Here is a 26,263-nt window from a genome sequence, read left to right on the forward strand (position 1 = left end):
AAACTACTGGAATATTTTGGAGTAAGGGGAGAATTCCACGGTGTATAATAGGTGAAGCTAATCTCAGTATTGAAAACAAAAGAAATCCACACCAGTCGTTAGAAGATGACGATAAAAGAGGCAATATGTGGTGATAAGCTTGCGGTAATCCTGAACTTTATTGGTAGTTCTGGAGTAGCAAAGAAGTTTGGCAAGAGAAGGAGTTTATTGAACAAAGTGAAAGTTATTCAGGTTGACAAAAATATAGTTAGTATAGATAGTGATTGAAATTCGGGAGGACTGAGGTCTTGATGTCAGCAATGTGGATAGTTAGGGAAAAACACACTGATCTCCACCATCTTTATGTCACACAATATTCTGTCTTGGAAATATATCACCTTCCCTTCATCAGAGCTGGGGCAAAATTCTAGACCTCTCCCTCTATGAGAGCCATAAGGACTGCAGCTGCATAAGGCAGGGACCTTGCTGGTGAGAAAGACTGCTTAGTACCATGGCTTCAAGTGACATTGGATAGTGTCCAGAGGAGAAGACACAGGAATGTTTGGATGCAATGTGAATGTACTCAGGATAAGTTATCACAGTCTCACTGTAGAAAATGGAAAAGAATTTGATGAGAAAGTCACTGTACAGCCCATGAGATAACAGATACTGGGAACTTCATGAAAGCACTTTATTGTAGTGACAGACATTAGCCAGATTTTATTTTGGGCTCAGGGAAACCCAACCTGTGCACTTTTCAGCTTTCTGAAATGCACTCCAACCCATATGTGACTTTGCCTATGACTTTTCATCCTTTGGCACAGTTTGAGTTCAGAGCAATTTGTGAACCATGATGGAGGCTACAAATGAAATAACCCTTCAGAATCTGTCATCCCATCACCAATCATCCTTTACTTAGAAATACATAGCCTTTGACAAGAGCACTGCTTCTCAATGAGTGAGGAATTCAGTGGTCAATATCCCTGACTTTTGCCCTTTTATGCCAGCTAGGTCTCCCTGATTGGACCAGATTACCAGGCCCACTTGGGGACACATTCCTTATGAAGAACATATGCCGAAACATCAACTCTCCTGCTCCTCAGATGCTGCCTGACCTGCTGTGCTTTTCCAGCGCCACACTATTTGACTCTGATCTCTAGCATCTGCAGTCTTCACTTTCTCCTGGCCATATTGTATGAGGTCTAGCTGGCTGACCTCATTACAGTCACTACAGTAAGGACCATGAGTGTGAAAGTGGGCCAATTACAAGGTTCGTCTCGATTCTCCAGCACAGCAGCACAGATATAAACGTTATCTAAAAGTCCCCTAAACCTCACCTAATCCATACCTGCTCAAAACACTCAAGCCTCTTTACCCTAACACCCACTGCCAGGTCGCTCCATGCCCCCTCAGATCTCCATAACCTATTCAGTAACGCATTATGTACAGTTCTCAAGGGTCATGTAATAACAATGGGAATTATTTTCAGATAGTGTGTAAAACAATTAAACCCCTAACAATCAAACAAAATCCTAAACACACCAGAATAAATACTGACCAAAGGGATAAACTACTCTAGTGCAGAAACTGTTACCTTTCAGATGCCTTTTAATCATTTAGAGTCATAGAGACGTACAGCACAGAAACAGACCCTTCGGTCCAACCCGTCCATGCCGACCAGATATCCCAACCCAACCTAGTCCCACCTGCCAGCACTTGGCCCATTTCCCTCCAAACCCTTCCTATGCATTTACCCATCCAGATGTCTTTTAAATATTGCAATTGTACCAGCCTCCACCACTTCCTCTGGCAGCCCATTCCACACACGCGCCACCCTGTGCGTGAAAAAAAGTTTCCCCTTAGGTCTCTTTTATATATTTCCCCTCTCACCCTAAATCTATGCCTTCTCGGTCTGGACTCCTCCACCCCAAGGAAAAGATCGTGTTGATTTACCCTACCCATGCCATCACGATTTTATAAACCTCTATAAAGTCACCCCTCAGCCTCTGACATTCCACAGAAGACAGCCCCAACTTATTCAACCTCTCCCTATAGCTTAAATCCTCCAACCCTGGCAACATCCTTGTAAATTTTTTCTGAACCCTTTCAAATTTCACAACATCCTTCTAATAGGAAGGAGACCAGAATTTCACGTAATATTCCAAAAATGGCCTAACTAATGTCTGTACAGCCACAACATGACCTCCCAACTCCTGTACTCAATACTCTGATCAATAAAGGAAAGCATACCAAATACCTTCTTCACTATTCTATCAATCTGCGACTCCACTTTCAAGGAGCTATGAATGTGCACTCCAAGGTCTCTTTGTTCAGCAACACTCCCTAGGACCTGACCATTAAGTGTATAAGTCCTGCTAAGATTTGCTTTCCCACAGTACAACACCTCACAGTTATCAATATTAAACTCCATCTGCTACTCCTCAGCCCATTGACCCATCTGATCAAGATCCTGTTGTAACCTGAGGTAACCTTCTTTGCTGTTTACAACACCTCCAATTTTGGTGTCATCAACAAACTTACTAACTGTACCTCTTATGCTCACATCCAAATCATTTTATATAAACGATGAAACGTAGTGGACCCAGCACTGATCCTTGTGGTACTCCACTGGTCACAGGCCTCCAGTCTGAAAAACAACCCTCCACCACCTTCTACCTTTAAGCCAGTTCTATATCCAAATGGCTAGTTCTCCCTGCATTCCATGAGATCTAACCTTGCTAACCAGTCTCCCATGGGGAACCTTGTCAAATGCCTCACTGAAATCCATATAGATCATGTTCCATCACTCTGGCCTCATCAATGCTCTTTGTTACTTCTTCAAAAAACTCAATCAAGTTTTTGCGACATGATTTCCCACGCACAAAGCCATGTTGACTATCCCTAAATCAGTCCTTGCCTTTCCAAATACATGTACATTCTGTCCCTCAGGATTCCCTCCAACAACTTGCCCACCACTGATGTCAGGCTCACTGGTCTACAGTTCCCTGGCTTGTCCTTGCCACACTTCTCAAACAATAGCACCACATTAGGCAACCTCCAGTCTTCTGGCATCTCACCTGTGACCATCGATATACAAATACTTTACTTTCCTAGCTCCCCACAGAGTTCTAGAGTACTCCTGATCAGGTCCTGGCGATTTATCCACTTTTGTATGTTTCAAGACATCCAGCACTTCCTCCTCTGCAATATGAACATTTTTCAAGATGTCACCATCTATTTCCCTACATTCAACATCTTCCACGTCCTTTTCCACAGTAAACACTGATGCAAAATACTCATTTAGTATCTCTCCCATCTCCTGCGGCTCCACACAAAGGCCGCCTTGCTGATCTTTGAGGGGCCCTATTCTCTCTCTAGTTACCCTTTGTTCTTAATGTATTTGTATTTACCCTTTGGATTCTCCTTAACTCTACTTAAAAAAAACATAAACCAAATCAAAGGCATATTTTGTTATCATGGTCTCTTAAATGTTTCAGTCATTCTTGGATTAAAAGACCACCTGCTGGACTGAAACCATTACCACATTTTGCAACCCAGCCAAGCATTCATAATGGCTACAGACATCAGAACAAAAGCTTCCAGCTATATTGCCTGAAATTAACAGAACAGAATGGTTCCTAATTTCCACTTCAAGGCACAGTGTCTGTTAATAAATGAAAAAGAACAGGTGCAGAGACTTGTTTCAACTCTTCAAAAGCAGCATTTGAAGTACATTGATAGTGCTTGTGCTTTGTTAATGTAAAACAGGTGATTTGGTGATGGTTTATTATTTTAAAAGAGCTGAGTGCTTGAAAGGGCTGTTTTGGCGCAATAGCAGTATCTGAGACAGGAGGCCTGCGCTCAATTCCCATCTGCTCTAAACATCTCTGAATAGATTGATTGAAAATATCCACATCAATTGTACCTTTCCCCAGTGCAGTGTTTCTCGGCTTCTGAACTGGGAAAATGTATAGAGGGGAAAGGTGGAAACTAATGCTTGTACTAAAGTAGTGCAATAAACCCTTTGTAAGCCTTTCAGAGTTTTTTTTTCTGCCTAACTCAGAAAATTGGTTTATTTTCTCAATCTTTGCTCCTGTTTTATTAAATGCAGTACAGCTAAAGAAGCAGTGACAACAAATCTCTTGCAATTTAACCAAGTAACCAATTTTCATAAATGAGCAGAGACTAGAAATGTTAATCGATCTGTTTCACCTGAATAAAAAAATCAGGAATGGTGCACTGCTCACTGACCCAGGAATGCTGAGGTTAACTTTCACATCAAGACCACTACCCAGGTCGAAATTGGCTATGAGACCAAGAATCCAACCTGTGATTTTCATGGTCGCTATATCTGTAGAAAGTATTATTTACATACTAAGCAAGTGGGAAACACAACAGCAATATCAGCCTCAGACATATTCAGTCAGATCTGTACCTCAACTCCATTTACTTGGTTTAGCTCCATAAACTCTAAACACATACCATCCAAAATTAAACCTATCATTCTGTCCTTAAAGCACCGAATCTCCCAGGAAGGGAAGGCTGGAGAGACAAAATTCCAGATTTCTACTAGCCTGTGTGAGAAAGGGTATTGCTTGACTTGTCTCCTAACTATTCTAGCTCTAATTTTGTATCTCCTCATTATTTATGTCTCTCATCAAAATGGATGGTATACATCTCCACAGCAGAGAATGCAGAATACAGTGAAAAACTAGCAATGAAAAAAAAACCCTTTTCTAAAACTGACTTCAGCTGGACTGCCAGCTCATTTATCCTTCTCCAAAAAGACTATAGTTGATAATCTATTAGAGCCAGACAATCCAGGTTCACATTCCACCTGATATCGAGGTGTGTCATAACATGTCCAAACGGGTTGCTTAAAAATACTTTACATAATTCTTCGGTACTTTTACAGAAGGAAATTTTCAAGAACTTTCTCACTGTTATAGTAAGTCACTAAAAGAGTCAGAGAGACGTACAGCATGGAAACAGACCATTCGGTCCAACCTGTCCATGCCGACCAGATATCCCAACGCAATCTAGTCCCATTTGCCAGCATTTAGCCCCTATCCCTCCAACCCCTTCCTATTCATATACCCATTCAGATGCCTTTTAAATGTTGCAATTGTACTAACCTCCACCACTTCCTCTGGCAGCTCATTCCATTCACATACTACCCCCTACGTGAAAAAGTTGCCCCTTAGGTCTCTTTTATATCTTTCCCCTCTGACCCTAAATCTATGCCCTCAGGTTCTGGACTCCCCCACCCTAGGGAAAAGACTTTGTCTATTTATCCTATCCATGTCCCTCATAATTTTGTAAACCTTCATAAGGTCACCCCTCAGTCTACTTCTTTGATAGTTCTGCTTAATTTGGCTTTCAAAAGCCGAACTAAATTGATGAGAGAGAGTTCTACACACTATATTAAATGTAAAATTTCTCTATGGGAACCATTCTTGTAATAAGCCATTTTTAGCTTGACTACAAACGATACAAGGCAAAATGGAGGACTACAGATGCTGGAGACTAGGATCGAGAGTATGATGCTGGAAAAGCATAGCAGGTCAGGCAGCCTCCGAGAAGCAGGAGAATTGACATTTTGGGCAAAAGCCCTTCAACAGGAATGGGGTTGTGAGCCAAGGGGGTGGAGAGATAAATGGGAAGGGGTGGGGCTGGGGATAATGTAGCTGAGAGTGCGATAGGTATATGGAAGTGGGGTTGATGGTGTTAGGTCACAGAGGAGGGTGGAGCGGATAGATGGGAAGGAAGATGGACAGTAGGACAGGTTATGAGTGTGGTGCAGAGCTGGTAGGTTGGAACTGGGATAAGGTGAAGGGGAGGGGAAATGAGAAACTGGTGAAATCTACATTGATATCGTGGGGTTGGAGGGTCCTGAGGCGAGTCTTCTGCAGTCACACCGGCACCGTTCCTCACCTCTTCCTCCGCTACATTGATGATTGTATCTGCACCATCTCGTGCTCCCACAAGAAGTTCGAACAGTTCATCAACAATTTACCAACACATTCCACCCCAACCTTAAGTTCACCTGGACCATCTCAGGCACCTCCCTCCCCTTCCTGGATCTCTCCATCTCCATCACCGGTGACCGACTCAACACTGACATCTTCTACAAACCTACCTACTCCCACAGCTACCTAGACTACACCTCCTCCCACCCTGCCTCCTGTAAAAATGCTATCCCTTATTCCCAATTCCTCCGCCTCTGCCGCATCTGCTCCCAAGAGGACCAGTTCCACCACAGAACACACCAGATGGCTTACCCTTCTTTAAAGACCGCAATTTCCCCTCCCATGTGTTTGATGATGGCCTTCAGCGCATCTCATCCACTTCCCACACCTCCACTCTCAAACCCTACCCCTCCAACCGCAACATGGACAGAACCCCCTGCTACATAAAGTGCTTCAAAAAAGCAGGGCATTAAAGAGAAGGTAACTGAATGTAGAGAGAGAGCTAATGAAAACTGAAAGGAAAATGAAGTATAGATTTTTCAGTTGGTGGATCTGTATTGTTGCAGGCCTCTGTGTTATGCATTTATTTTCCGTTTATGCAATTAGTACACAGGCGTGAGGAATGTGTTTGAATAATGCAGACAATACCAATTTAGAGGCACAACATACTATAAAAACAAAAAGAAGAGAAAAGGATAATAAGTTAAAATGAGTAGGCAGCTAGACAGTGGCATCAATGCAGATAAATATGAAGGAGAAAATTTGGGAAAAGGACAAAGTGAAAGTGAGTTGGCACAGCACGGTGGCTCAGTGGTTAGCACTGCTGCCTCACAGCACCAGGGACCCAGGTTCAATTCCAGCCTTGGGTGACTGTCTGTGTGGAGTTTGCACATTCTTCCGATGTCTGCATGGGTTTTCTCCGGGTGCTCCGGTTTCCTCCCATGGTCCAACAATGTGCAGGTAGGGCGAATTGGCCATGCTAAATTGCCCATGCTAAATTGCCCATAGTGTTAGGTGCATTAGTCAGAGGGAAATGGGTCTCGGTGGGTTACTCTTTGGAGGGTCGGTGTGGACTTGTTGGGCCGAAGGGCCTGTTTCCACACTGTAGGGAGTCTAACCTCAAGTCTACCGTCTGCTCTTAGTTTGGGTTCTGCCAAACATGGAGTCTTGGTCCAAACATGGCCATAACTAAAAAATTCAAAGGGAGAAGTGGAAGCCTTGGCATCAAGAGCATTGACTGATTACACCATCATGGTACTCTGGCAAATCTGAAATCAACAGGAATCATGGGGAAACTCGCTACCGTTTAGAATCATATCTGTTTTGGCCGGATATCACAATCCTAGGTCTGTGCTCCTGGAGCTCCTCAGAGTATCCTGATAATTATGTCAGAAGTGAGAGTGTTTATTGATGATTGTACTATTTTCAGCACAATTCGCGACTCTATACTAAAGTAGGGCCTGCCAATGCACAGCAACACCTGGACAACATCAGAATGTGGGCTGATAAGTGGCAAATAACATTTGTGTCATGCAATGAACATCTCCAACAAGGAAACCTAATAATCTATTCTCAACATTCAATACCATTACCGTCAACATGCTGGGGCTACCACTGACCAGACATGGAGCTGGAACAGCACCCCCTGCCCACACACACACACACACAGTATCATGCCTAAGGAGCTGGTCAAAAGCTGGAAATTCTGAGGTGAATAACTCACCTAGCCTGCACATTTGCCTGCATGACTGCATCTCCAGCAACACTCAAAGAAGCTCAAAACCACCCAGACAAAGCAGCCTATTTGATAGGTACACCATTCACCGACCAAAACATTCATTCCCTCCACCACAGATATACAGTGACAACAGTGTCTACACACGAAGGTGCATTGCAACAAATCTTCCATGCTCCTTTGACAGCAGCTTCCCAATCCATGAGGTCTATCATCTAAAAATGCAAGATTGTAGACAGATTCTCCTCCAAGCTACACACCACCCTGGCTTGGAATTATATTGTCGTTTCTTCACTCTTACTGGGTAAAAAAGGTCCTGGAACTCCCCCCCCCCCGCCCCCCTGCCCCTCCTAACACCAGTTAGGAAGCACAATTTTTGAGTTTGCCAGAGAACTCCACACACCATGAAATAATTAAATATAAAAAGAGATTGGTGGAAGCAATGCAGGCCCATTAGAAGCTAGGAAAATTAAATTCTAATGGCGAATAACAAGATATTAAACAAGCACTTTGCAACCATATTTAGGTGGAACAACACAAGTAACATTCCACAAATAATTGGTATCAAAGGTATTAATGAGCATTAGGAACTGTAAGAAATTCAGTATAAGAGATACTTCTGAGCAAACAAATGGAACTAAGCAGTAACAAATTCCCTGGACTTAAGGATTTTAAAAGACATAGCTGCAAAGATAGTGAGTGCATTGATTTTTATCTTCCAAAATTTCATAAATTCTGGAATAGTTTTCAAGATTTATAAAGTAGCAAGCCTATGACAGGAGGAAGAGAAAAATCAAGTAACTGTAGGCAAGTTAATCTACTAACCTAGAATCTATCATTAGGGATCAGGTAACAGGACAATTAGAAAATCATCCAATGATTAACTGAAGATATATAAATGGGAAATATTGTTTGAAAAACCTGGTTACAGGAGTACGATGGATCTCGTGAGCAAAGATAACCTAGATGAATCTTTTCAGGATAGGTTTCTAGAACAGCATGTTCTGGAGCTCCTGAGAGCAGGCTATACTAGATGTAGCATTGTATAATGAGGCATGATTAGTTCATGATCTCATACTGAAGGTGCCACTGCATAACTGCAACCAAATGACTGAATTTTATAGTTGAGGAAGAGAGATAGTGGGTGTGAGACTAAGTTTTTAAATTTAAAAAGTGGATTGTGATGGCTTGCAAGCAGAGGTTATCTAATATGAATTTGCAAATAATAGATAGGTTAATACATTCCGAAGTAAAGAGAAACTCCAAGAGATGGACCAATATCCATAATTAACTAGAATTGTTAAATATAGTATCAATCTAAAAGAAAAAGCAACAAAAAGGTGTAAAGACCGGTGGCAGGTCAGAAAATAGGCAGAATACACTGACAGCAGCATCTACATACATAAGAGGAGGTGTCAGAGTTGGACTGGGTTGGACAAAGTTAAAAATCACACAACACCAGGTTATAGTCCAACAAGTTTATTTGGAAGTACTAGCTTTCGGAGCGCTGCTCCTTCATCAGGTAGCTAGCTAAAGTCCAACACTGTACCTCCTCATCATACACACATAAGATGCATTGCATGAACTCTTCAAGATTCCTTTGACAGCACCTTTCCAGCAAAAAAATGACTAAAATATTAAGAGGGAAAAATTAAAATTACCAGAGAAAACCAGACAGAAATATAAAATCAGAGGGGAAGAGTTTCCACAAACATCTAAAGAAATAAAAAGTGAACAAAGTATAAAAGGTTAGTATGATTCAGAGATGCCGGTGTTGGACTGGGGTGTACAAAGTTAAAAATTACACAACACCAGGTTATAGTCCAACAGGTTTAATTGGAAACACACTAGCTTTCGGAGCGACGCTCCTTCATCACCTGAAGAAAGCTAGTGTGCTTCCAATTAAACCTGTTGGACCATAACCTGGTGTTGTGTGATTTTTAAAAGGTTAGTATGCAGGTACAAAATAATTAGGAAACCAATACAATGTTATCATATATCACAATGGGAATTCAAATGAATAGATCCAGTTAAAGCATAGATACAGGTATAGTTTTCTGAAAGATCACTTCAAATACTTCAATTCAATTGCTCACTATATATATCTGGATGTATGCTCTACAAAATAGCACCAAAATATAAACAAACAATGTTATCCCAGAGATTATTTTGCTGTTTTTAGCAATATAAGTTGTTGAGGCAGATTGTTAGGAACCTGATTTACTGTTACAGCAGTGTCTCAGGAGTAATCTCGCAATTATGAATCAAATTGTTGGGCCGAAGGGCCTGTTTCCACACTGTAGGTAATCTAATCTAATCTAAAAAACTAATAGGTGATGTGCATCTCCCTGATACTACTGCAGCTTCACCTCCTCCACAGATGCAGTAGTTCTTACTTACCTCGACAATTATCAAAGTTCCTCAGCTGATCTTCAAAAAAAAGTTCATGGTGAAAATTTCCTTAAGTTTATAGTTGTATTGATTGTAAATAAATATTATAAATATATTAATAGATGTTTTGTGGTTTTGTAAGATCATCCTATTGTTTCAAGCATTTTACGTGGGAATACGCTCTGTAATTCAATGCCATCTCAGAAGTCACTTTACACAAATAGATTTTGAAATGAAAAATTGACAGCTGCTTAAATGATTAATGTCCTAGGTGTTCATTAGTGAGGAACTGGAAAAAGATCAAAAAAATGCAACTGAGCATGAAAGAGTAAGACATTTGATACAATAAAACAGCCAAACATCGGCTTCAAAGCAGATGAAAACATTAGATCTAAAAGAAACAAAGCCCAAAACACACTGAACATAGTATGACTTTCATACAAATCCTTTCTATTAAATCAGACACCTACACTATACTAATTATTGATTATTTAGTTATGCAGAAACTGTTGCCACAGTGGCCAAAATGCTCTCCCTTTGTTTATTTATTCCTTTATGGGAGCCTACTTGCCTTTGATTGGGACCTAACCCAGTTAAAATTGGAAACTATGTGGGTTCCCAATGGCATTAGACTTTGGGTACATTCGATCCAATTGCAATACTATTTAGTTCAAACTATCTTAATCTTTAACCTTGCTTGTTGGTAAGATTGATTAACAGTAGTAATCGCGTTCTTGCTGTCTGGTAAGAATTCCAATACTGTAGCACTTTCAAGGCAGGAGGTCTTTATGGCTGGATTCATTTCTTGAAAATGCTATTGTTACAAGTATACTGAAGAATGGCACTGCAGAATAATGGATATAATCATATTAACTGTTTTGGAATTAGTGGCTTTTCGCAGAAGATGGTGCCAGAGCTGTTTTGGGAAATTCAGCACATAACTGAATTAGGAGACATACAGGCCTAATGATGAGCAGTGAGAAGGTGCTGCTAGATATAGATAAAGTGCATTTGTTTAGCAAGACTGAATTAATTTGGAATTGCTCAACCAAAATTTGATTTGGCAGTCGAGACTTATTAATGAATATCGCTCTTCGGCATCTGACATTAAAGAATGTTCTTAAAATATTAAGATGTTGCAGAAGCAAAATGTAATTTAAAGAAATATTTCTCAAAGTACAAACCATGAAATTATAAAGAATGGACAATGATAAGAATTAAGAAAACAGTGTTTTAATGCTTAGTTGGCTTTGAATAAAACCATCTGGATTGAGGTAGATGCTGTAAGTGTATCAATTAAATATGTAGTTAAAATCAAGATTAACAGATTGAAACATTAAGTGAATCAATTAATTCTTTTTTAAAAAGTCATTTGGTAACCCACAAGCTTGTTTTTTTTAACGATTACTGCCACAAAATCCATCCTCATTTGCCATCAGCACTCCTTCAAAATTGATGGCAATTTCTACATCTACATGTGCAATTAAAGCAGAAATCCAGAACTAGTTCTCAGAGATTCCATTTTTCTCCATAGTTGTGCTATTGAGGTCCATACAGGCTGCAAACAAGTGGTAATGAGAGCACTGACAAGAAATTGTCATTGTACACCATTAGTAAGACAATTAAAACTCTTCAAAAAACATCATCTTGGGACTGACAAGTAACTGGGTTTTTAAAATGTGTAAGTACATAATTACAGCTGAACTGCCTCATTATCTCTGAAAAAAACATTTGTGCATGTCAAATTTCTCAACGGTAAAGGTTAAAAACTATATTTTTAAATTTTCTGATATTTCAGCTTCTAATTTAATCACTTATCTGTGTCCCTTCTTCCACTATTCATTTATGGGATGAGTGTCACAGGCTGGACCAGGACTTAAAGCCCATCTCTAATTGCCCTTGAGTAAATTGTCTTAATGAATCATTGCAGTCCATATGTTGTAGGAACATTGGCAGTGCTGTTGCAAATGGTGGGATTCCCATCTGTCTGATGTCCTTGTGGAGGTGGAGGTCATGAGCTAGGAAACGTCTTGGTGAGTTGTTGCAATGCGGCTTATGGAGGGTATACACTGCTGCCACTGTATGTTGGTGGCACAGGGAATGAATATTGAAGGTATTAGATGGGGTGTCATTCAAACAGGCTGCTTTGTTCTGGATGGTGTCGAGCTTTGTGGACTTTGTTGGAGCTAAACTCATCCAGGCAAATGGAGTGTACTCCATCATATTTCTTACTTGTGCACTAGGGATGGTGGATAGGCTGAATTACTCGCTACAGAATTACCAGCCTTTGAACTGTCCTTGCAGTCACAGTAATAATTTGGCTGGCCTAGCTCATTTCTACTCAATTGCAATCGCCACAGGGGATTCAGTTATGGCAATACCATTGTATGGATGTAGATTTGCTCGCTGAGCTGGAAGGTTCGTTTACAGACGTTTCATCACCATATTAGGTAACATCAACTTAATGAGGCGGTTCAGCTGTAATGATGTACTTACACATCATTTTAAAAACCCAGTTTTTACATCTCAGTTCCCAACCGCAACTCTATCAACAAACACATTGACTTGGATCCCATTTGCTACTCCCTGAGAAAAAGAACAGGAAATGACATCACAAGAAAGATCTCACTACAGGAAATGACATCACTAATCCAAGGAAACCCAAACACACAATTAGAAAGGGGGCCACACCACCAGTGCTTCATCTGGAGGCTCACTGATGACTTTACCTAGTCTGGTGACAAAACATGTGAAACGAACCTTTCAGCTCAGTGAGCAAACCTACATCCAGAACATCAACCTGAGCTACAAATCTTTTCAAAACCTACTAATACCATTGTATGTCATGGGGGTTGAATTTTCTCTTGTGAGAGAGGGTCACAGTCTGGCATTTGTACATAACACTTAGGAATGTTACTTGCCACTTGTCAGGCCTAAGCCTGAAGGTTGTCTAGGTCTTGCTGCATGTGGACCTAGGCTACTTCAATATGTGAGGAATCATGAATGCTGTTGAGTAAACTATTCGAATGTGTTTGATCATTTCATAGGATCATAGCTGATCGAGTTATGGTCTCAACTTCACTTTCTCATCTGCCCACCTAACCTCTGGCTACCTTATCTATCAAAAATCTAATTCATATGACATAAGATACAGGAGCAGAAATTAGGCTATTCAGCCCATTGAGTCTGCTCTGCCATTCAATTATGCTATTCAATCATGGCAATTCAGCCTTGAGTAAATGCAATGACCCACTGGAACAAAATTCCACAGACTCACAACCCTTTAAGGCAGAAGTTTCTCCTCACCTCCATCTTAAGAGGTGGACCCCGATTTGTAAACTATGTTTCCTGATTCTAGTCTCTGTAAGCTCCAGTAATATCACCTCTCATTCTTCTAAATTTCAGTAGATACAACTTTCTTCACAAGATGAACCTTTCACCCCAGGAATGAGTTAAGTCATTCTCTGAACTACTCCTAACTCAATTATATATTTTCTTAAATAAGGAGACCAAAATTGCACTCAATACTCCACGTGGTCTCACAAAGGCTCTATACAGTTGCAGTCAAACTTCAACTTTTGTATTTCATTTGCCTTCCCAATCACTTGATGGGCTTCCTTTTTGTGATTCATGAACCAAGACACCCAGATCTCTCTGTACTACCAGTTCTGTAACTACTATTTAAATAGGAAACAGCTTTTCTATTCTTGCTGCCAAGCAGATGAGCTCAGAATTATCAATGTTGTTCTATCACTGTCTGCCACAAAGTCCATGACTTCATGGGCTGCAAAGGCCTTGAGGCTGTGAAAAGTGCTATATAGTGCAAGACGTCCTGTTCTCATTCTTATGACACGAGCCTAATTGAATAGAGCAAGGATCAAAGCAACATGAGAATGATATTCCACCCCATTTATTCTTACTTTCTGATTCCTATTAGAAAATCCAATGATTTCACTAATGCCGATTCTCCCACTCTATGGTGTGCTAAGATGGACGTTCTAACATTAACAAGAAGAACTCAATTAACTGCTGTGCTCTGTCCTTCCATAGATATGCTAGAATGATGCTAACAGATGTTAATACTTGAACTGCAGTCGAAACACCTCCTGACCTAAACTTGTGAACTTTAAACACAACCTAGCACGTTCAATTACAGATTCAACTTTGATTCTTCCTCATAAGATTGAGTGTTTATATTGATAATGTGTTACTAAAATGGTAATGCACTTGCCTGGTAGCACTGTCTATTTTACCAGAATGAATTTACACATTAAATTCTCATTTGGTGAATCCCTGATCTTTTTCATGAGTCTAAGAAGAGAGTAAAGAGAAAAAAGGGAGGACAAAGAGAGTGAGCAAAAGAGGATAAGTGCAAAACAGTAGAAAACTGAAGGAGAGAATGAGTGCTGATTGGAATCTTACACAACAGAAAGAAGAAAAAAGTACATATTAGTTATAAGAACTTACAAAGACAGAAGAAATGGATACTATTGGGCAGGAAGCACAATATGGGGTAGTGCAAAAAAGATGTGCAGGATGTTGCTGAGTTTGAAGGAGAGGCTGGAGAGGCAGGAACGTTTTCTCACTGGAGGATTGACGACTGACTTTACAAAGGTTTATAAAATCATGAGGAGCACAGATAAGGTGAATGGCAAAGCTCTTTTCCCTCGGGTGAGAAAGTTTAAAACTAGGGGGCATAGTTTTAAGGTGAGAGGAAAAAGGTTTAAAAGGGAGCTGAGGGGGAACTTGTTCACACAGAAGGTGGTTCATATGTGGAATGGACTGCCAGAGGAAGTGGTAGATGCAGGCACAGTTACAACATTTAAAAAACATTTGGAGAGGTACATAAATAGGAAAGGTTGGAGGGATATGGGCCAAATGCAGGCAGATGGGACTAATTAGTTTGGGGAATTTGGTCAGCATGGACAAATTGGACTGAAGGGTCTGTTTCTGTGCTATATGACACTATAACTCTATGACCTATAAAATTAGCCTAAAAATGTAACTATAAATATATAACTGTATACGTATAAACTATAAAAAACTATGTATAGATTGTTGAACTCTTTAATTTTTCCTTGGTAGAGAGAATGTTGTACAGTTGGTTCTCATCACCTTGCTTCTCTGATATCATCTGGCCTGTATAAATTTGATATGGTTGACAGCTATTTAAAGTGCATCGGGTTCCGAGTCAAAAGGACATGAAATTGGTTACTGAGAAATCCTCTCCCTGAATTTATGTAACAGTCACTCCCACCTGGCAAACCACCTGAAAACAAAATATTTCTGTTAGGCAGGGTTTGAAATAACTATGCATTTGAAGAGAATGAGTAAATGTCCTCCCCCAATGGAAGAAGGGCCCCACAGAAGTCCTCAAATACAATCGGTATCTAAAATAGCAATTGTAATTTAGGCAGCAAACTTGAAACTGGGCATTTTACCAACATATTCTTTTCTTCAGAAGAATTTTGTTTGTTATGTAAGCAATATTTGGGATTGGTATTTAAGGTGCCATTGGTGGGGTGAGCAGTAGGTGCTCTCAAATCTATCCCACCATCAGGACTACAACTCGTAATGAATTAGTGAGACCTTTCTTCCATTTCAAACATCTGCTTATCAATCTGCCATAATATCGTACTGTTTTAAACTTAACAACCTCATCTAATTAATGGCAACAGAATTCCAGTTAAACCTCCACCTTGATGATTTCTGGCTGTTCAATCAACTACATTCTAGCCATATTTACACTGGTACTGTTTACTTGGGACTAAGAGACTGAAATCTAGCTGTCTCCTCCTTAAGTTCACACTTTCAAATGTACTTCTGTTAGACCTTAGTCTTACAGTTCCAACTAGTGGATATATAAACATGAGAAAGGGAGTTGAATTGAGGATAAATTTAGCAAGTTAAATAGTTGACACTGGATTCATACTGCCAGTGTAAAGCTGCCATTGATATGCATTCCTATCAGAACACAGGCTTGACTTAAACCACAATTTGAAAGAATAATTTGGAACTGTCTGTTAATCATTCCTCTGGGAATTGTGTACTTTGGTGAATGGATTCTGCTCTTAAATGTAAAGTTTCTAGTAGTGCTATGTTCATTCACCAGCATTTTCAACACCAAGAAACTCCATTTTAAAAAAAGGAGTTTCAAATGTCAGTGACTAGACCCCGCTGTGAAATATGATAACAAGCATTGTACAGCAAATTCATACTTCATTTTCAAATACAGAGTGTAATTCTCCCTTGACACCACAAACCATGATAATCGTTTAATCTGCTGCAATGACAGATAAGGAGAGCAAATACCAACTATAAAGGAACACCACAATATTCTGGTTAAACAACAATGTAGCAAATGCACATATCAGGTGTGAATGAGTGCAGTTATTTTAAACACCTTATTTGGCTGATCAATATTAAGTTGGTACTTTGAGGACTCCACACACTCAAAAACAAATGGGGCAGAATCTTGTCTGGGTTTGATGGAATGGGAGGACAGTTTGTGGGGGATGCCTGTGGCAACATAGCTGTGGACAATCAATGCTCCCTTAATGCCACTGCTGGCATTAACCCAGCTCTGCGTAGGGAACCGCTTGGAGGATTCTTCATTCAAAGGTATTCAGTGTCTGATTGAAGGACCTGGCATCAAGGAAGCATGGGAGTTGTGGGGTCATTTCATAAGTCCTTGCTGCCAACTCTGCTGCCCCGTACCTGCTCCGTACCTCCCCACCCCCCTCCACACACACACACACACACTACCTCCGCCCCCCTCTCCACACACACACTACTTCCCCCCCCCCCCTCTCCACACACACACACAAAACCTTTCACCCATAGCATGATGATCCATGACCTTGGAGACCATAACAGCAGCACTATAGTCTCATCAATGGCACTGCAACTAACTGGTCAACAGCTCTCTACCCCTGGATCCTGGATCCCGAGGAGAAGGCCTACTGCAAGCCTGTCAATGCCGAAGTGGAATGATATGCAGACGAGCTTCACTAACAAGGAAGAGGTGACACAGGACTCTTGCTGGCTGTCCAGCCAGTGGCCAAGACCTCCATAGGATTCATCCCATTGAGTGGATCATTATCCCATGATACCAATAGCATTCATAACTTAAACAAAAAAATAGTGAATCATTAAAAATATGTTAAATTGCAACTTTTATAATGGGTTATTTTATAGGAAGAGGAAACCTGATGATGAGCGATTGCCCACAGAGAGTTATTTTGGAAAATCATTCAGAAGTTAAGAGTCCAATTAGTAACATCTCAAACAATATGAAAACGCTTGGAAGATATATATAAAGGACTCAATTGCAGACTTTAATTTTCCTACTGCAAAATGGCATCCCTCTATACTCCATTCTCCAAGTTACACTGCAGAGTGCAAAGTTTACAAGTCAAGTACGGATGCTGTGCTTGCATTCATGCTCAAAAAGGAACTGTACCACTGTCCCAAAAACAACGGCTCAGTTGCTTATACTTTTACCTCAAAGGACAGTAACATCATTTCATAGCTCTCACAGCATGCAGTTCGGAATTGGGTTTGGGGGGAAATGATTCAACAAATACCATCACAGAGAGTCATAGAGATGTATAGCATGGAAACAGACCCTTCGGTCCAACCTGTCCGTGCCGACCAGATATCGCAACCCAATCTAGTCCCACCTGCCAGCACCCTCCAAACCCTCCCTTTCATATACCAATCCAATTGTCTTTTAAATGTTGCAATTGTACCAGCCTCCACCACTCCCTCTGGCAGCTCATTCCATACACGTACCACCGTCTGCGTCTTAGGTCTCTTTTATATCTTTCCCCTCTCAACCTAAACTTATGACCTCTAGTTCTGGACTCCCCGATCCCAGATAAATGTCTATTTATCCTATCCATGCCCCTCATAATTTTGTAAACCTCTATAAGGTCACCCCTCAGCCTCCGACGCTCCAGGGAAAACAGCCCCAGCCTGTTCAGCCTCTCCCTGTAGCTCAGATCCTCCAACCCTGGCAACATCCTTGTAAATCTTTTCTGAACCCTTTCAAGTTTCACAACTTCTTCCCGGTGGGAAGGAGACCAGAAATGCAAGCAATATTCCAACAGTGGCCTAACCAATGTCCTGTACAGCCGCAACATGACCTCCCAACTCCTGTACTCAACACTCTGACCAATAAAGGAAAGCATACCAAACACCTTCTTCACTATCCTATCTACCTGCGACTCCACTTTCAAGGAGCTATGAACCTGCACTCCAAGGTCTCTTTGTTCAGCAACACTCTCTAGGACCTTACCATTAAGTGTATAAGACCTGCTAAGATTTGCTTTCTCAAAATGCAGCACCTTGCATTTATCTGAATTAAACTCCATTTGCCACTTCTCAGTCCATTGGCCCATCTGGTCCAGATCCTGTTGTAATCTGAGGTAACCCTCTTCGCTGTCCACTACACCTCCAATTTTGGTGTCATCTGCAAACTTACTAACTGTACCTCTTATGCTCGCATCCAAATCATCATATACAATGCAGCAATTAACACAGTGGAGAGCATTTGAATTTGAATGAAAAAATATACACTTTAAATACAAGATTTAATAATACTTTAGCAAAAAAACTTAAAGGCAAGTAAGCATTTTTATAAGCCCGGGAGGTGGACATTTTATTTGCAGTATAACTCTCCCATTTAAAATTTGTGAATAGGCTTGTCCAGGACACACTGGAGAAAGTACTGGCAATTGCAATGGAAAAATGGACTGCATTTGAAGAGGGGAATGTTCAGACACAGTCAAGGTACAAGCTTACAATTGGAACAGGCAGAACAAATAAAGCCAGAGTTCTCTGGATGAGTAAAGAGATTGTGATGAAGTAGGCAAAAAGGATGTCAGATTGATAACAGAAGTAAAAGCCAGGCTGACACAGAAAATTCAAGGGGAAAATGTAAAAGGAAATAAGAGACGAAAAGACAGATTATGAGAAGAAACTGGCTGCTAATATTAAAAAAAAGGAACCCAATAGTTTTCTAAAGACACACAAACAGTAAGAGAAGTGGATAATTAGGGACCAAAAAGGGGATGCTAAGTGGTCTGTTTACATCTGAAAGAGTTACAGTGAAGGAGGAGGTCATTGGTAGAATAGATGAATAAAAAGAAAACATGTATTGTGGGATGGACTGATAAGTCACCAAGATTGAATGGAGTTGAGGGGAAGGCAGAAATTACAATGGTGGTGGCCATAATCATCTGTCCTCCTTTGAGGATGCTGAAGAAATGGAGAATTCCATTTTCTAAAAATACTTCATGGGATGTGGATATTGCTGGATTGGCCAGTATTTACTACTCATCCCTGTTTGTCCTTGTAAGGTGCGCCACCTTCTCGAACTGCTGCAGCCCATGTGAGGAAGGTACTCCCAGACTTCTGTTAGGAAGAGATTTCCAGGATTCTGACCCAACTTTAGAAGGTCCCATTTTCTCATTTTCACTGTGTATATTTTATACATATTTAATGACTGTATCTTCCCCTTTACCACATTAACACTCACTGCAGCCTTTGCTCAGGGCACCATGAAAATCTGTTCCACTTGCTCCTCTATCAATAGTTTAAAACCATCATTTTTGAACCCTATTCTGTTCTGAATAAGTCATGTCAGACTTAAAACTTCCACTCTTTTTTGATCTCCACAGATGGCTGGCAGAACTGCTGAGTCTCTCCAGCATTTTCTGTTTTTGCGTTTGGGGCACTAAGCTTTATAAATTAAGGCAGGGAGTATGAAAGTTAGGAAATTAGTTTACTACCTTTAGAAAACATTAGTTTGCCACAACTGGAGTACTGTGTCTAATTCTGGTTACCATGTTTTAATAAGCTTAAGAAGCTTTTAGCTAGGATGCAGAAAAAAGTTTGTTAACATAATTCCAGGGATGAGGGGAGATAGATTTGAGAAGCTGGTGTTGTTCTCCTTTGAAGGAGAAAATTCGAAAGAAACTGTAATAAAGGAGCTCAAAATCATGAGGCACCTGGACAGCAGGGATAGGGAGGAGGGTCCCCTTTGGCAGCTGGTTCTTCATCCTGAGGACATTGATTTAGAGTAAGTTGTAAAACAAACAATGATGATATACGTAAATATAGTTTTTATGTAGCAAGTGGTTAGGAGCTAGAATACACTGACTGAGAAGATGGCGGAGACAGTTCAATTGTGACTTTCAAAATAGCATTTGCACAGAAAGGATTTATAGGGTTACAGGAAAGGGGCCGAGGAGTGGAACTAACTGGATCTTGCAGACAGCCAGCATGAACACAAGGAGCCAGATAGCCCTCTTCTGATGCATAGTGGTTTATGATTTTGCTTTTTAAATACAGAGCAGGGACCTTTGATGCCTGCACATGTACATTTGACACTTACTGTGGTGCTCAATCAGTCAGTGCTTGCTCCTTTATCCAAAAGAAACAAAGATAATAGTACCACTCATCGCTGGGAAGAAAACTAACCAGATATTGGCACATCTTAACATCGTGCAGACTCCTCTACTTGCACACATGTGGGCATCATCTGCACTAGCTACACACTTAACTAGTACTCAATGCTAAGGCTCACATCTCACTGCTTACAGCAGTCACTTTGATTAAGTACAGAAGGCCTATAAGAACTTGTGGAACCATACCAACAGGAATCCAGGTCCTTGTGGAATCAAGGGCAAAAAGGAAGAAACATGTACTTTTAAAAAAGGTAAGCTTGGTTGAAGTAAAACAGCTGCTTACCTGTCAGTTATTTCGACATTTCTCACTTCCCATAAGGCGGAATAAAATGTGATCCCTGGTATATCCTTCAGATAAGTAAAAGGAAAATTCCTTTCCATAGATGCAGCAGTCATCTCGTGCAAATCCAGAAAAGGAAAGAACCGCCGACCGTAAACATCTTGCAAAGGATTATTAAGGACTATTAGTATTGGTTTCGTTAAATACAATAATTTACTTTGTTTCTTTACTCAGGTATTACGGTTAAAGAATTCTTCAAGAATCTAGGGTGAAAGACCCGAAGTGAAGAAAATCAGCAAGGCCAAAAATAGCAAAAAATCAAGCGAGCAACAATAAAATGATGTCAAATTTGAGACTGTAAAAGCCTGTAAATATTGGTGAAGAATTAAATAGAAGGAATAGTTTTTGATTTTGTAACAATCTGGTGAGTAGGTTAGCTGATTTGTAGTTAAGAAAGAACAAATTCAGCAGTAGCACAAATCAAAGTGAAAATATCAGAGAGAAAAAAGGCATCAGAAGATAAGGCAAAACTATGAAACAGAACTTAGAAGCAAGAGAGATTGCCTAAAAAAATGACAATTTTTTTCTCCTGTGCAAGAGGCTTATAAGCATTAGAAAAACAAGTCCAGATGCGCAAGGAACATTCAAATAAAGTGACAAGTAAACAACATGGAACATTTACCATTTCCATATACAACAACAGAACCCAGTCAATCAGGTATATTAGAGGCTAAAGCTTCCTACATCATTCACAAAGTTTCTTAATGCCTGATGATGGGTTAAAATGTCTCAAACCTTGCTCACTTGACTGGAGAAATCTCTCCATCTGAGGTATCCATTAATCCTGATTTACCACATCAGTTTGGAATGCTATTAGTACAGTGTACAGAGGAATCTCGATTATCTGAATGCCTCGGGTGGGATTTGATTTGGATAATCAAATTCTCGGATAATCAAATGTCGGATAACAGTTTAGCTAAACGTCGAGACATTGCAATCTTGTCCGGATAATCTGAAATTCAGACAATCGAATGCCAGATCATCGAGGTTCCTCTGTACATACGAGAGTTAACATTGTAATGACAGATTATGATATGACCATCAAACTGCTAGGGAATGGATATATTTTGGCCAAATACAAAATTAGAACAATATTTAAGATTTAGTTAGCAAGACTTTTTGGAAAAAAAAGGATACATGCAATTCCTGCTCCCAATCCACAAATGTTGCCTATGATCGATGATCCCGGAATAAAAATCGCAATGGCGAGTAAAATGAATGGGAGGTAAATCAATTTAATAGTTATAATAAAGACAATGTACTTCATAGGGGACAGAAATACAGACATCCCCACACAGGCAAATGCGAGTGTAGTAAATCCCTGAATTTCTTTTAGGTTATGCAGTCCAAACATCATTGAACCAATGAAGGTATAGATGATTCCAGTCAGAACTGTAAACAGGAGAGTGAGGTACGCGTACTTTACTGTTCCGACGTTCTTTTCCATAGCGCCACCGAAATACCACAGCATAAGAACGTTGCACACCAGCGAGCTCATACTCTTATGGATGAACACATAACTAAGTAACTTGTACACTGTAGTTAAACAAAAAGAAATAGATGTTAGAGATGAATATACAATATAGCTTTTAAATAATTGCATGGTTGGTACAGAACTTAAATTTTGCTATCTGTGCTGCTGAATATATAAATCAATGAATACGGTGACTAGTACCATGAGGAAGGTGATGTGATCCGACTTCCCCTGAGTATCCTGCCCTACAATGAAGCCATTACATTTCAGATACCCTCCCGTGAAGCAGCTGTAATTGAAATCTCCTGTCAGAAATGTGGAGCTCTGTCATAACAGAAAAAAGCAGGAGCAGAATGTTAATCAGACTGGTTAATCCAGTCCTCCGATAATTAGACCCAGTCAGGACTGGGGGAGTACCCTATCACACAACATACAAGCGCTGGATTCCATGTAGGTTTGCCTTCTATATATATACACACACACAACACACCCAGCTTAAAAAAACTTCCCAAAGGAGAAAATAAAAAACATCAAACATTTTTTTAAAACGCACTTGCAAAAGTGTACTGAAATCACTAGAAGTAAGAAAGCTCAATACAACAGCTGAGATTAAAGATAGAAAAATAGCTCATTTTGTTACAATGTCTTCCTCTCCAAATTTCTGCAAAGAAAAATGAAAACCTACAATACTGTACCTAGCCTTTCCACTTTGGGCCTGAAGACAGATTTTTACTATTCTGGCCTTGTTCAATATTCCAGCTCAGAGATGAAGGGGTAGACAAATTACCATCACTGCTCTAATGTTGTTGCATTCATTCAGGTTAACAAAGACACACCAGGGTCCAGCTTGAGCTGCTGTGTCTTGAACTTCAGGTGAGAACAGAATAAGGTTTATCTGCAATAACAACGGGATTGGAGAGCTGACATTCAACTGCTTTTGATCACATGATAAATCACATGGATAAAATGGTGCTTGGATAAAATGGTTGGGCCACGTCGGAGCTTGAGGAACTGAACCAGAATGATGTGACATCCTCAAAAGAGCAAGAATAAAAAGAAAAGAAACTTTGAGTTTCCCAGCAAGGTAACGGAATAAGTGGAGGATCTTGTGGCCAGTTGGTCTCAGTTCTGCCCTCTCAAATGAAACCATTTCTATTCTGTCCTCACAGTATACTTAAATGGCTTTTCTTCTGACTGTTAGCTTTCACTGGTATGCTGGTCAATGCCAAATCAGATAAAATAATTCATTAACACCTGATGAAATGGATATTGACCTGAAACGATAGCTGTTTCTCTCTGTATAGTTGCCAATAACCCAAGTATATGCAACATTTTCTGTTTTAGTTTCAGATTTCCTTTGGCTGCAGTACTTTGATTTTATATTTTACATAAACAAATTGATCATTTATAGAATCTTTTTATGTTGCAAGGCAATTGGCTTCCAGTTGGAAGGCTGGATAAGGGCATAGTGGAATTTCATTTTTAAATAATACTTCTGGATACATGAATAAGCTACAGGATCAAAGAGACACTCACATATAGGTTCTATCTGCTCCCTCAGCTGGTGTGTGAAAGATTTTACCACAGTATCCAACAAGGAGTAGGGGATTTTACCTAGTCTACGAGTAAAATTTATGCATCACTCAACAGAATTAAAATTTTAATTGGTCACTTAATGCCTAGAAAACAAGTGACCATTTTTCAGAAGTTAGTAATTGGCTGTAAAATGCTTTGGCACATTCCAGAGATTATGAAAGACACAACTTTAAAGGAAGGTGGAGATTTTCCTGTTTGACTGATTCCCAGTTTGTAGTTTCCATAAACCTCAGGCAGCATTTGGGGCAACCATATTCTAACCCCTAAAACCTCAGTTTAAAGAAGTTATTCTTGTGGTGCAGTGGTAGTGTCTCTGCCTCTGAGCCAGAGGCCAGGCTGTGCTACATGTACGTCAAACACATCTGGGCTGGTTGACTACAAGTGCCCAAAATTGCAGATATTTTTTATTTTCCAAGACTGTGCAAGTTACCATGCAAGAACACATGAAATAAGAGCTGGAGAGGTTCATGTGACCCTTCATGCTTGCTTCACCATTCAACAGGACCAAGTTCAATCTTTTACCATGATTTAATTTTCCCACTCAATCCCCATATCCCTTTGTACCCAGAGCTTCAGTCACCTTTGTCCTGAATATGTTATACAAGTCCTTTTTGGGGTAGAGGATTACAAAGATTCTTTGAACAAAGAAATTCCTCTGCATCTCATTCCTCACTGACCAGCCACTTTATCGTCAGCAATCATCCATTACTGAGTATGATTATCCACCTAGGAAATTGTGTCCTAGGTAGATGCCTTATGGGGGACACCTTATCACATGGGAATACTGTTGCACATCAGTAGACACATCGTCCTTGACAGAAGGTAGGTCCAGTTCCAAAGCCGTTAATATCACGAGTGTCTTGTTTTGGGTTTCGCTTTGTCTGAATTCCCCTCTGGATTTACCATCATGATGGCCCTGCCAGGAGTTGAGATCTCCTGATGGCATCACTGTGTGGATCAACATTCTCCAGGATCAGGCCTCTCCACCACAGCATGGTGGCAATTCGTGGAAATCCCATTATTCTGGGATTGTGACAGTGTATTCTTGATCTTGAAAGATCTTCTCAGCAATTTTTAATGTGTAATTAGTATTTGCTCAGCTGATTATTGTGCTTCAACTTCTGTGCGATCATAAGTCTTGTAAATGAGCCCTACTACTATATTTAGTTTAATGTGACTGTGTATAATGTGACTGATCAGTGTTTTCCAATTTTCAGAGGAGCATGGCTAGAGTTTAGCCATGGATCAGTGATAAACATCCTGATACTCCAGTGCAGTACAGGGTGGGGAAGCTGGACATGATTGGACATGCCTTCTTTCAGGTGAGACATTAAGCCAAGTCCTCATCTCCCACCCCACACCCCAAGAGGTGATTGTAAAATACCCCGCAACACTGTTTCAACTGCTTTCTAATGTCCTGAGCAACATTTATGCCTCAACCTACAGCATTTTAACTGATAATCTGGTAATTATGTGACTGCGTGTTTGGGTCCCGACTGTGAAAGTTGGCTGCCGCATTTTCTACATTACAACAGTAGTTGTTAGTTATAAAATCAGTTTGTACATCTTAAGGTCATGAAGGCATAACATAAATGCAAATCTTTCTTCTCATTAATTTTCAGTGATCTCTTACAACCTCTAATGCAATAAAAATGCTAATCAGTAACATGCTCGTACCGTTCTGAGCATATATAAGGAAGTACATTTCTGATTTCAGGATATGGCAATGCACAATCACCCCTGAGCATGCTTGCTCTTTGCTTCCCTTGGTGAGCAGTGTTTCTTTTTTCCAATCTTGCTCCCAAATGCCTGGGCTTCATTCAACATCGAGACTAAACTTCTGCATTGGATACACTGGAAGACTGAGCTGCTATGTCACTGGTCCTAATTTTAAAAGTAACTTTGGTCAGCTTTTTACCAATGCACCCCCCCCCCCACCCCCAATCTTGTTGCTATTCCCTGCCAAGTCTGTAATTGACCTACTAGTTTAAATTGCTGTTCAGCTTTAGTTACAGTCTGGTTCCTGGCCAGGAATGTAGCCCCTCTGAGCAGAATCTCTTTCTGCATGACTTCTAGATCTTACAGTGACCTCCACTTTGTCACTGTATTTTTTGCTGCCCCACCCACCTCCTGTATCTTCATTCCCACAGAAATTCTTTAATTAATGCTTCCATCCTCTGTCAACATAAGCCCAGCCAAAACTCTGGCTGCCCACACTTTAACTCAGTCCTATTCACCCAGCACCCCTGTGTTTGCCGACCTACACTGGCTTCCAGTTAAGCTGTGCCTTGATTTTAAAATTCTCAT

The 26,263-nt window shown here is 40.3% G+C and overlaps 1 protein-coding gene and 1 long non-coding RNA gene across 4 annotated transcripts in view; one reads left to right on the forward strand and one right to left on the reverse strand.

Annotated features, from left to right (window-relative positions):
* The window catches only part of rhbdd2 (rhomboid domain containing 2), a 53,422-nt gene that overhangs the window by 23,573 nt on the left and 3,586 nt on the right, over positions 1–26,263 (reverse strand). The window contains exons 2-3 of the mRNA XM_043718774.2: positions 22,024–22,422; positions 20,830–20,986 (exon numbers count right to left, since the gene is read on the reverse strand). Coding sequence (XP_043574709.2) covers positions 20,830–20,986; positions 22,024–22,422 — 556 coding nt within the window. The remainder of the gene's footprint in view (positions 1–20,829; positions 20,987–22,023; positions 22,423–26,263) is intronic.
* LOC148141921 (uncharacterized) overlaps positions 1–26,263 on the forward strand; it is a 49,791-nt gene that overhangs the window by 17,896 nt on the left and 5,632 nt on the right. Inside the window, exons 1-3 of one of the 3 annotated variants that reach the window (XR_015752392.1) lie at positions 20,984–21,544; positions 23,181–23,444; positions 25,174–25,278. This is a non-coding gene — a long non-coding RNA (uncharacterized LOC148141921). Of the gene's footprint in view, positions 1–20,983; positions 21,545–23,049; positions 23,445–25,173; positions 25,279–26,263 lie in introns of those variants that run through there. The other 2 variants (XR_015752393.1, XR_015752391.1) reach the window with 2 other exon arrangements.

Source organism: Chiloscyllium plagiosum, unplaced genomic scaffold (genome assembly GCF_037043375.1).
Source record: "Chiloscyllium plagiosum isolate Xiang-an unplaced genomic scaffold, Cpla_swu_hap1 HiC_scaffold_31, whole genome shotgun sequence".
NCBI lineage: Eukaryota > Metazoa > Chordata > Chondrichthyes > Orectolobiformes > Hemiscylliidae > Chiloscyllium > Chiloscyllium plagiosum.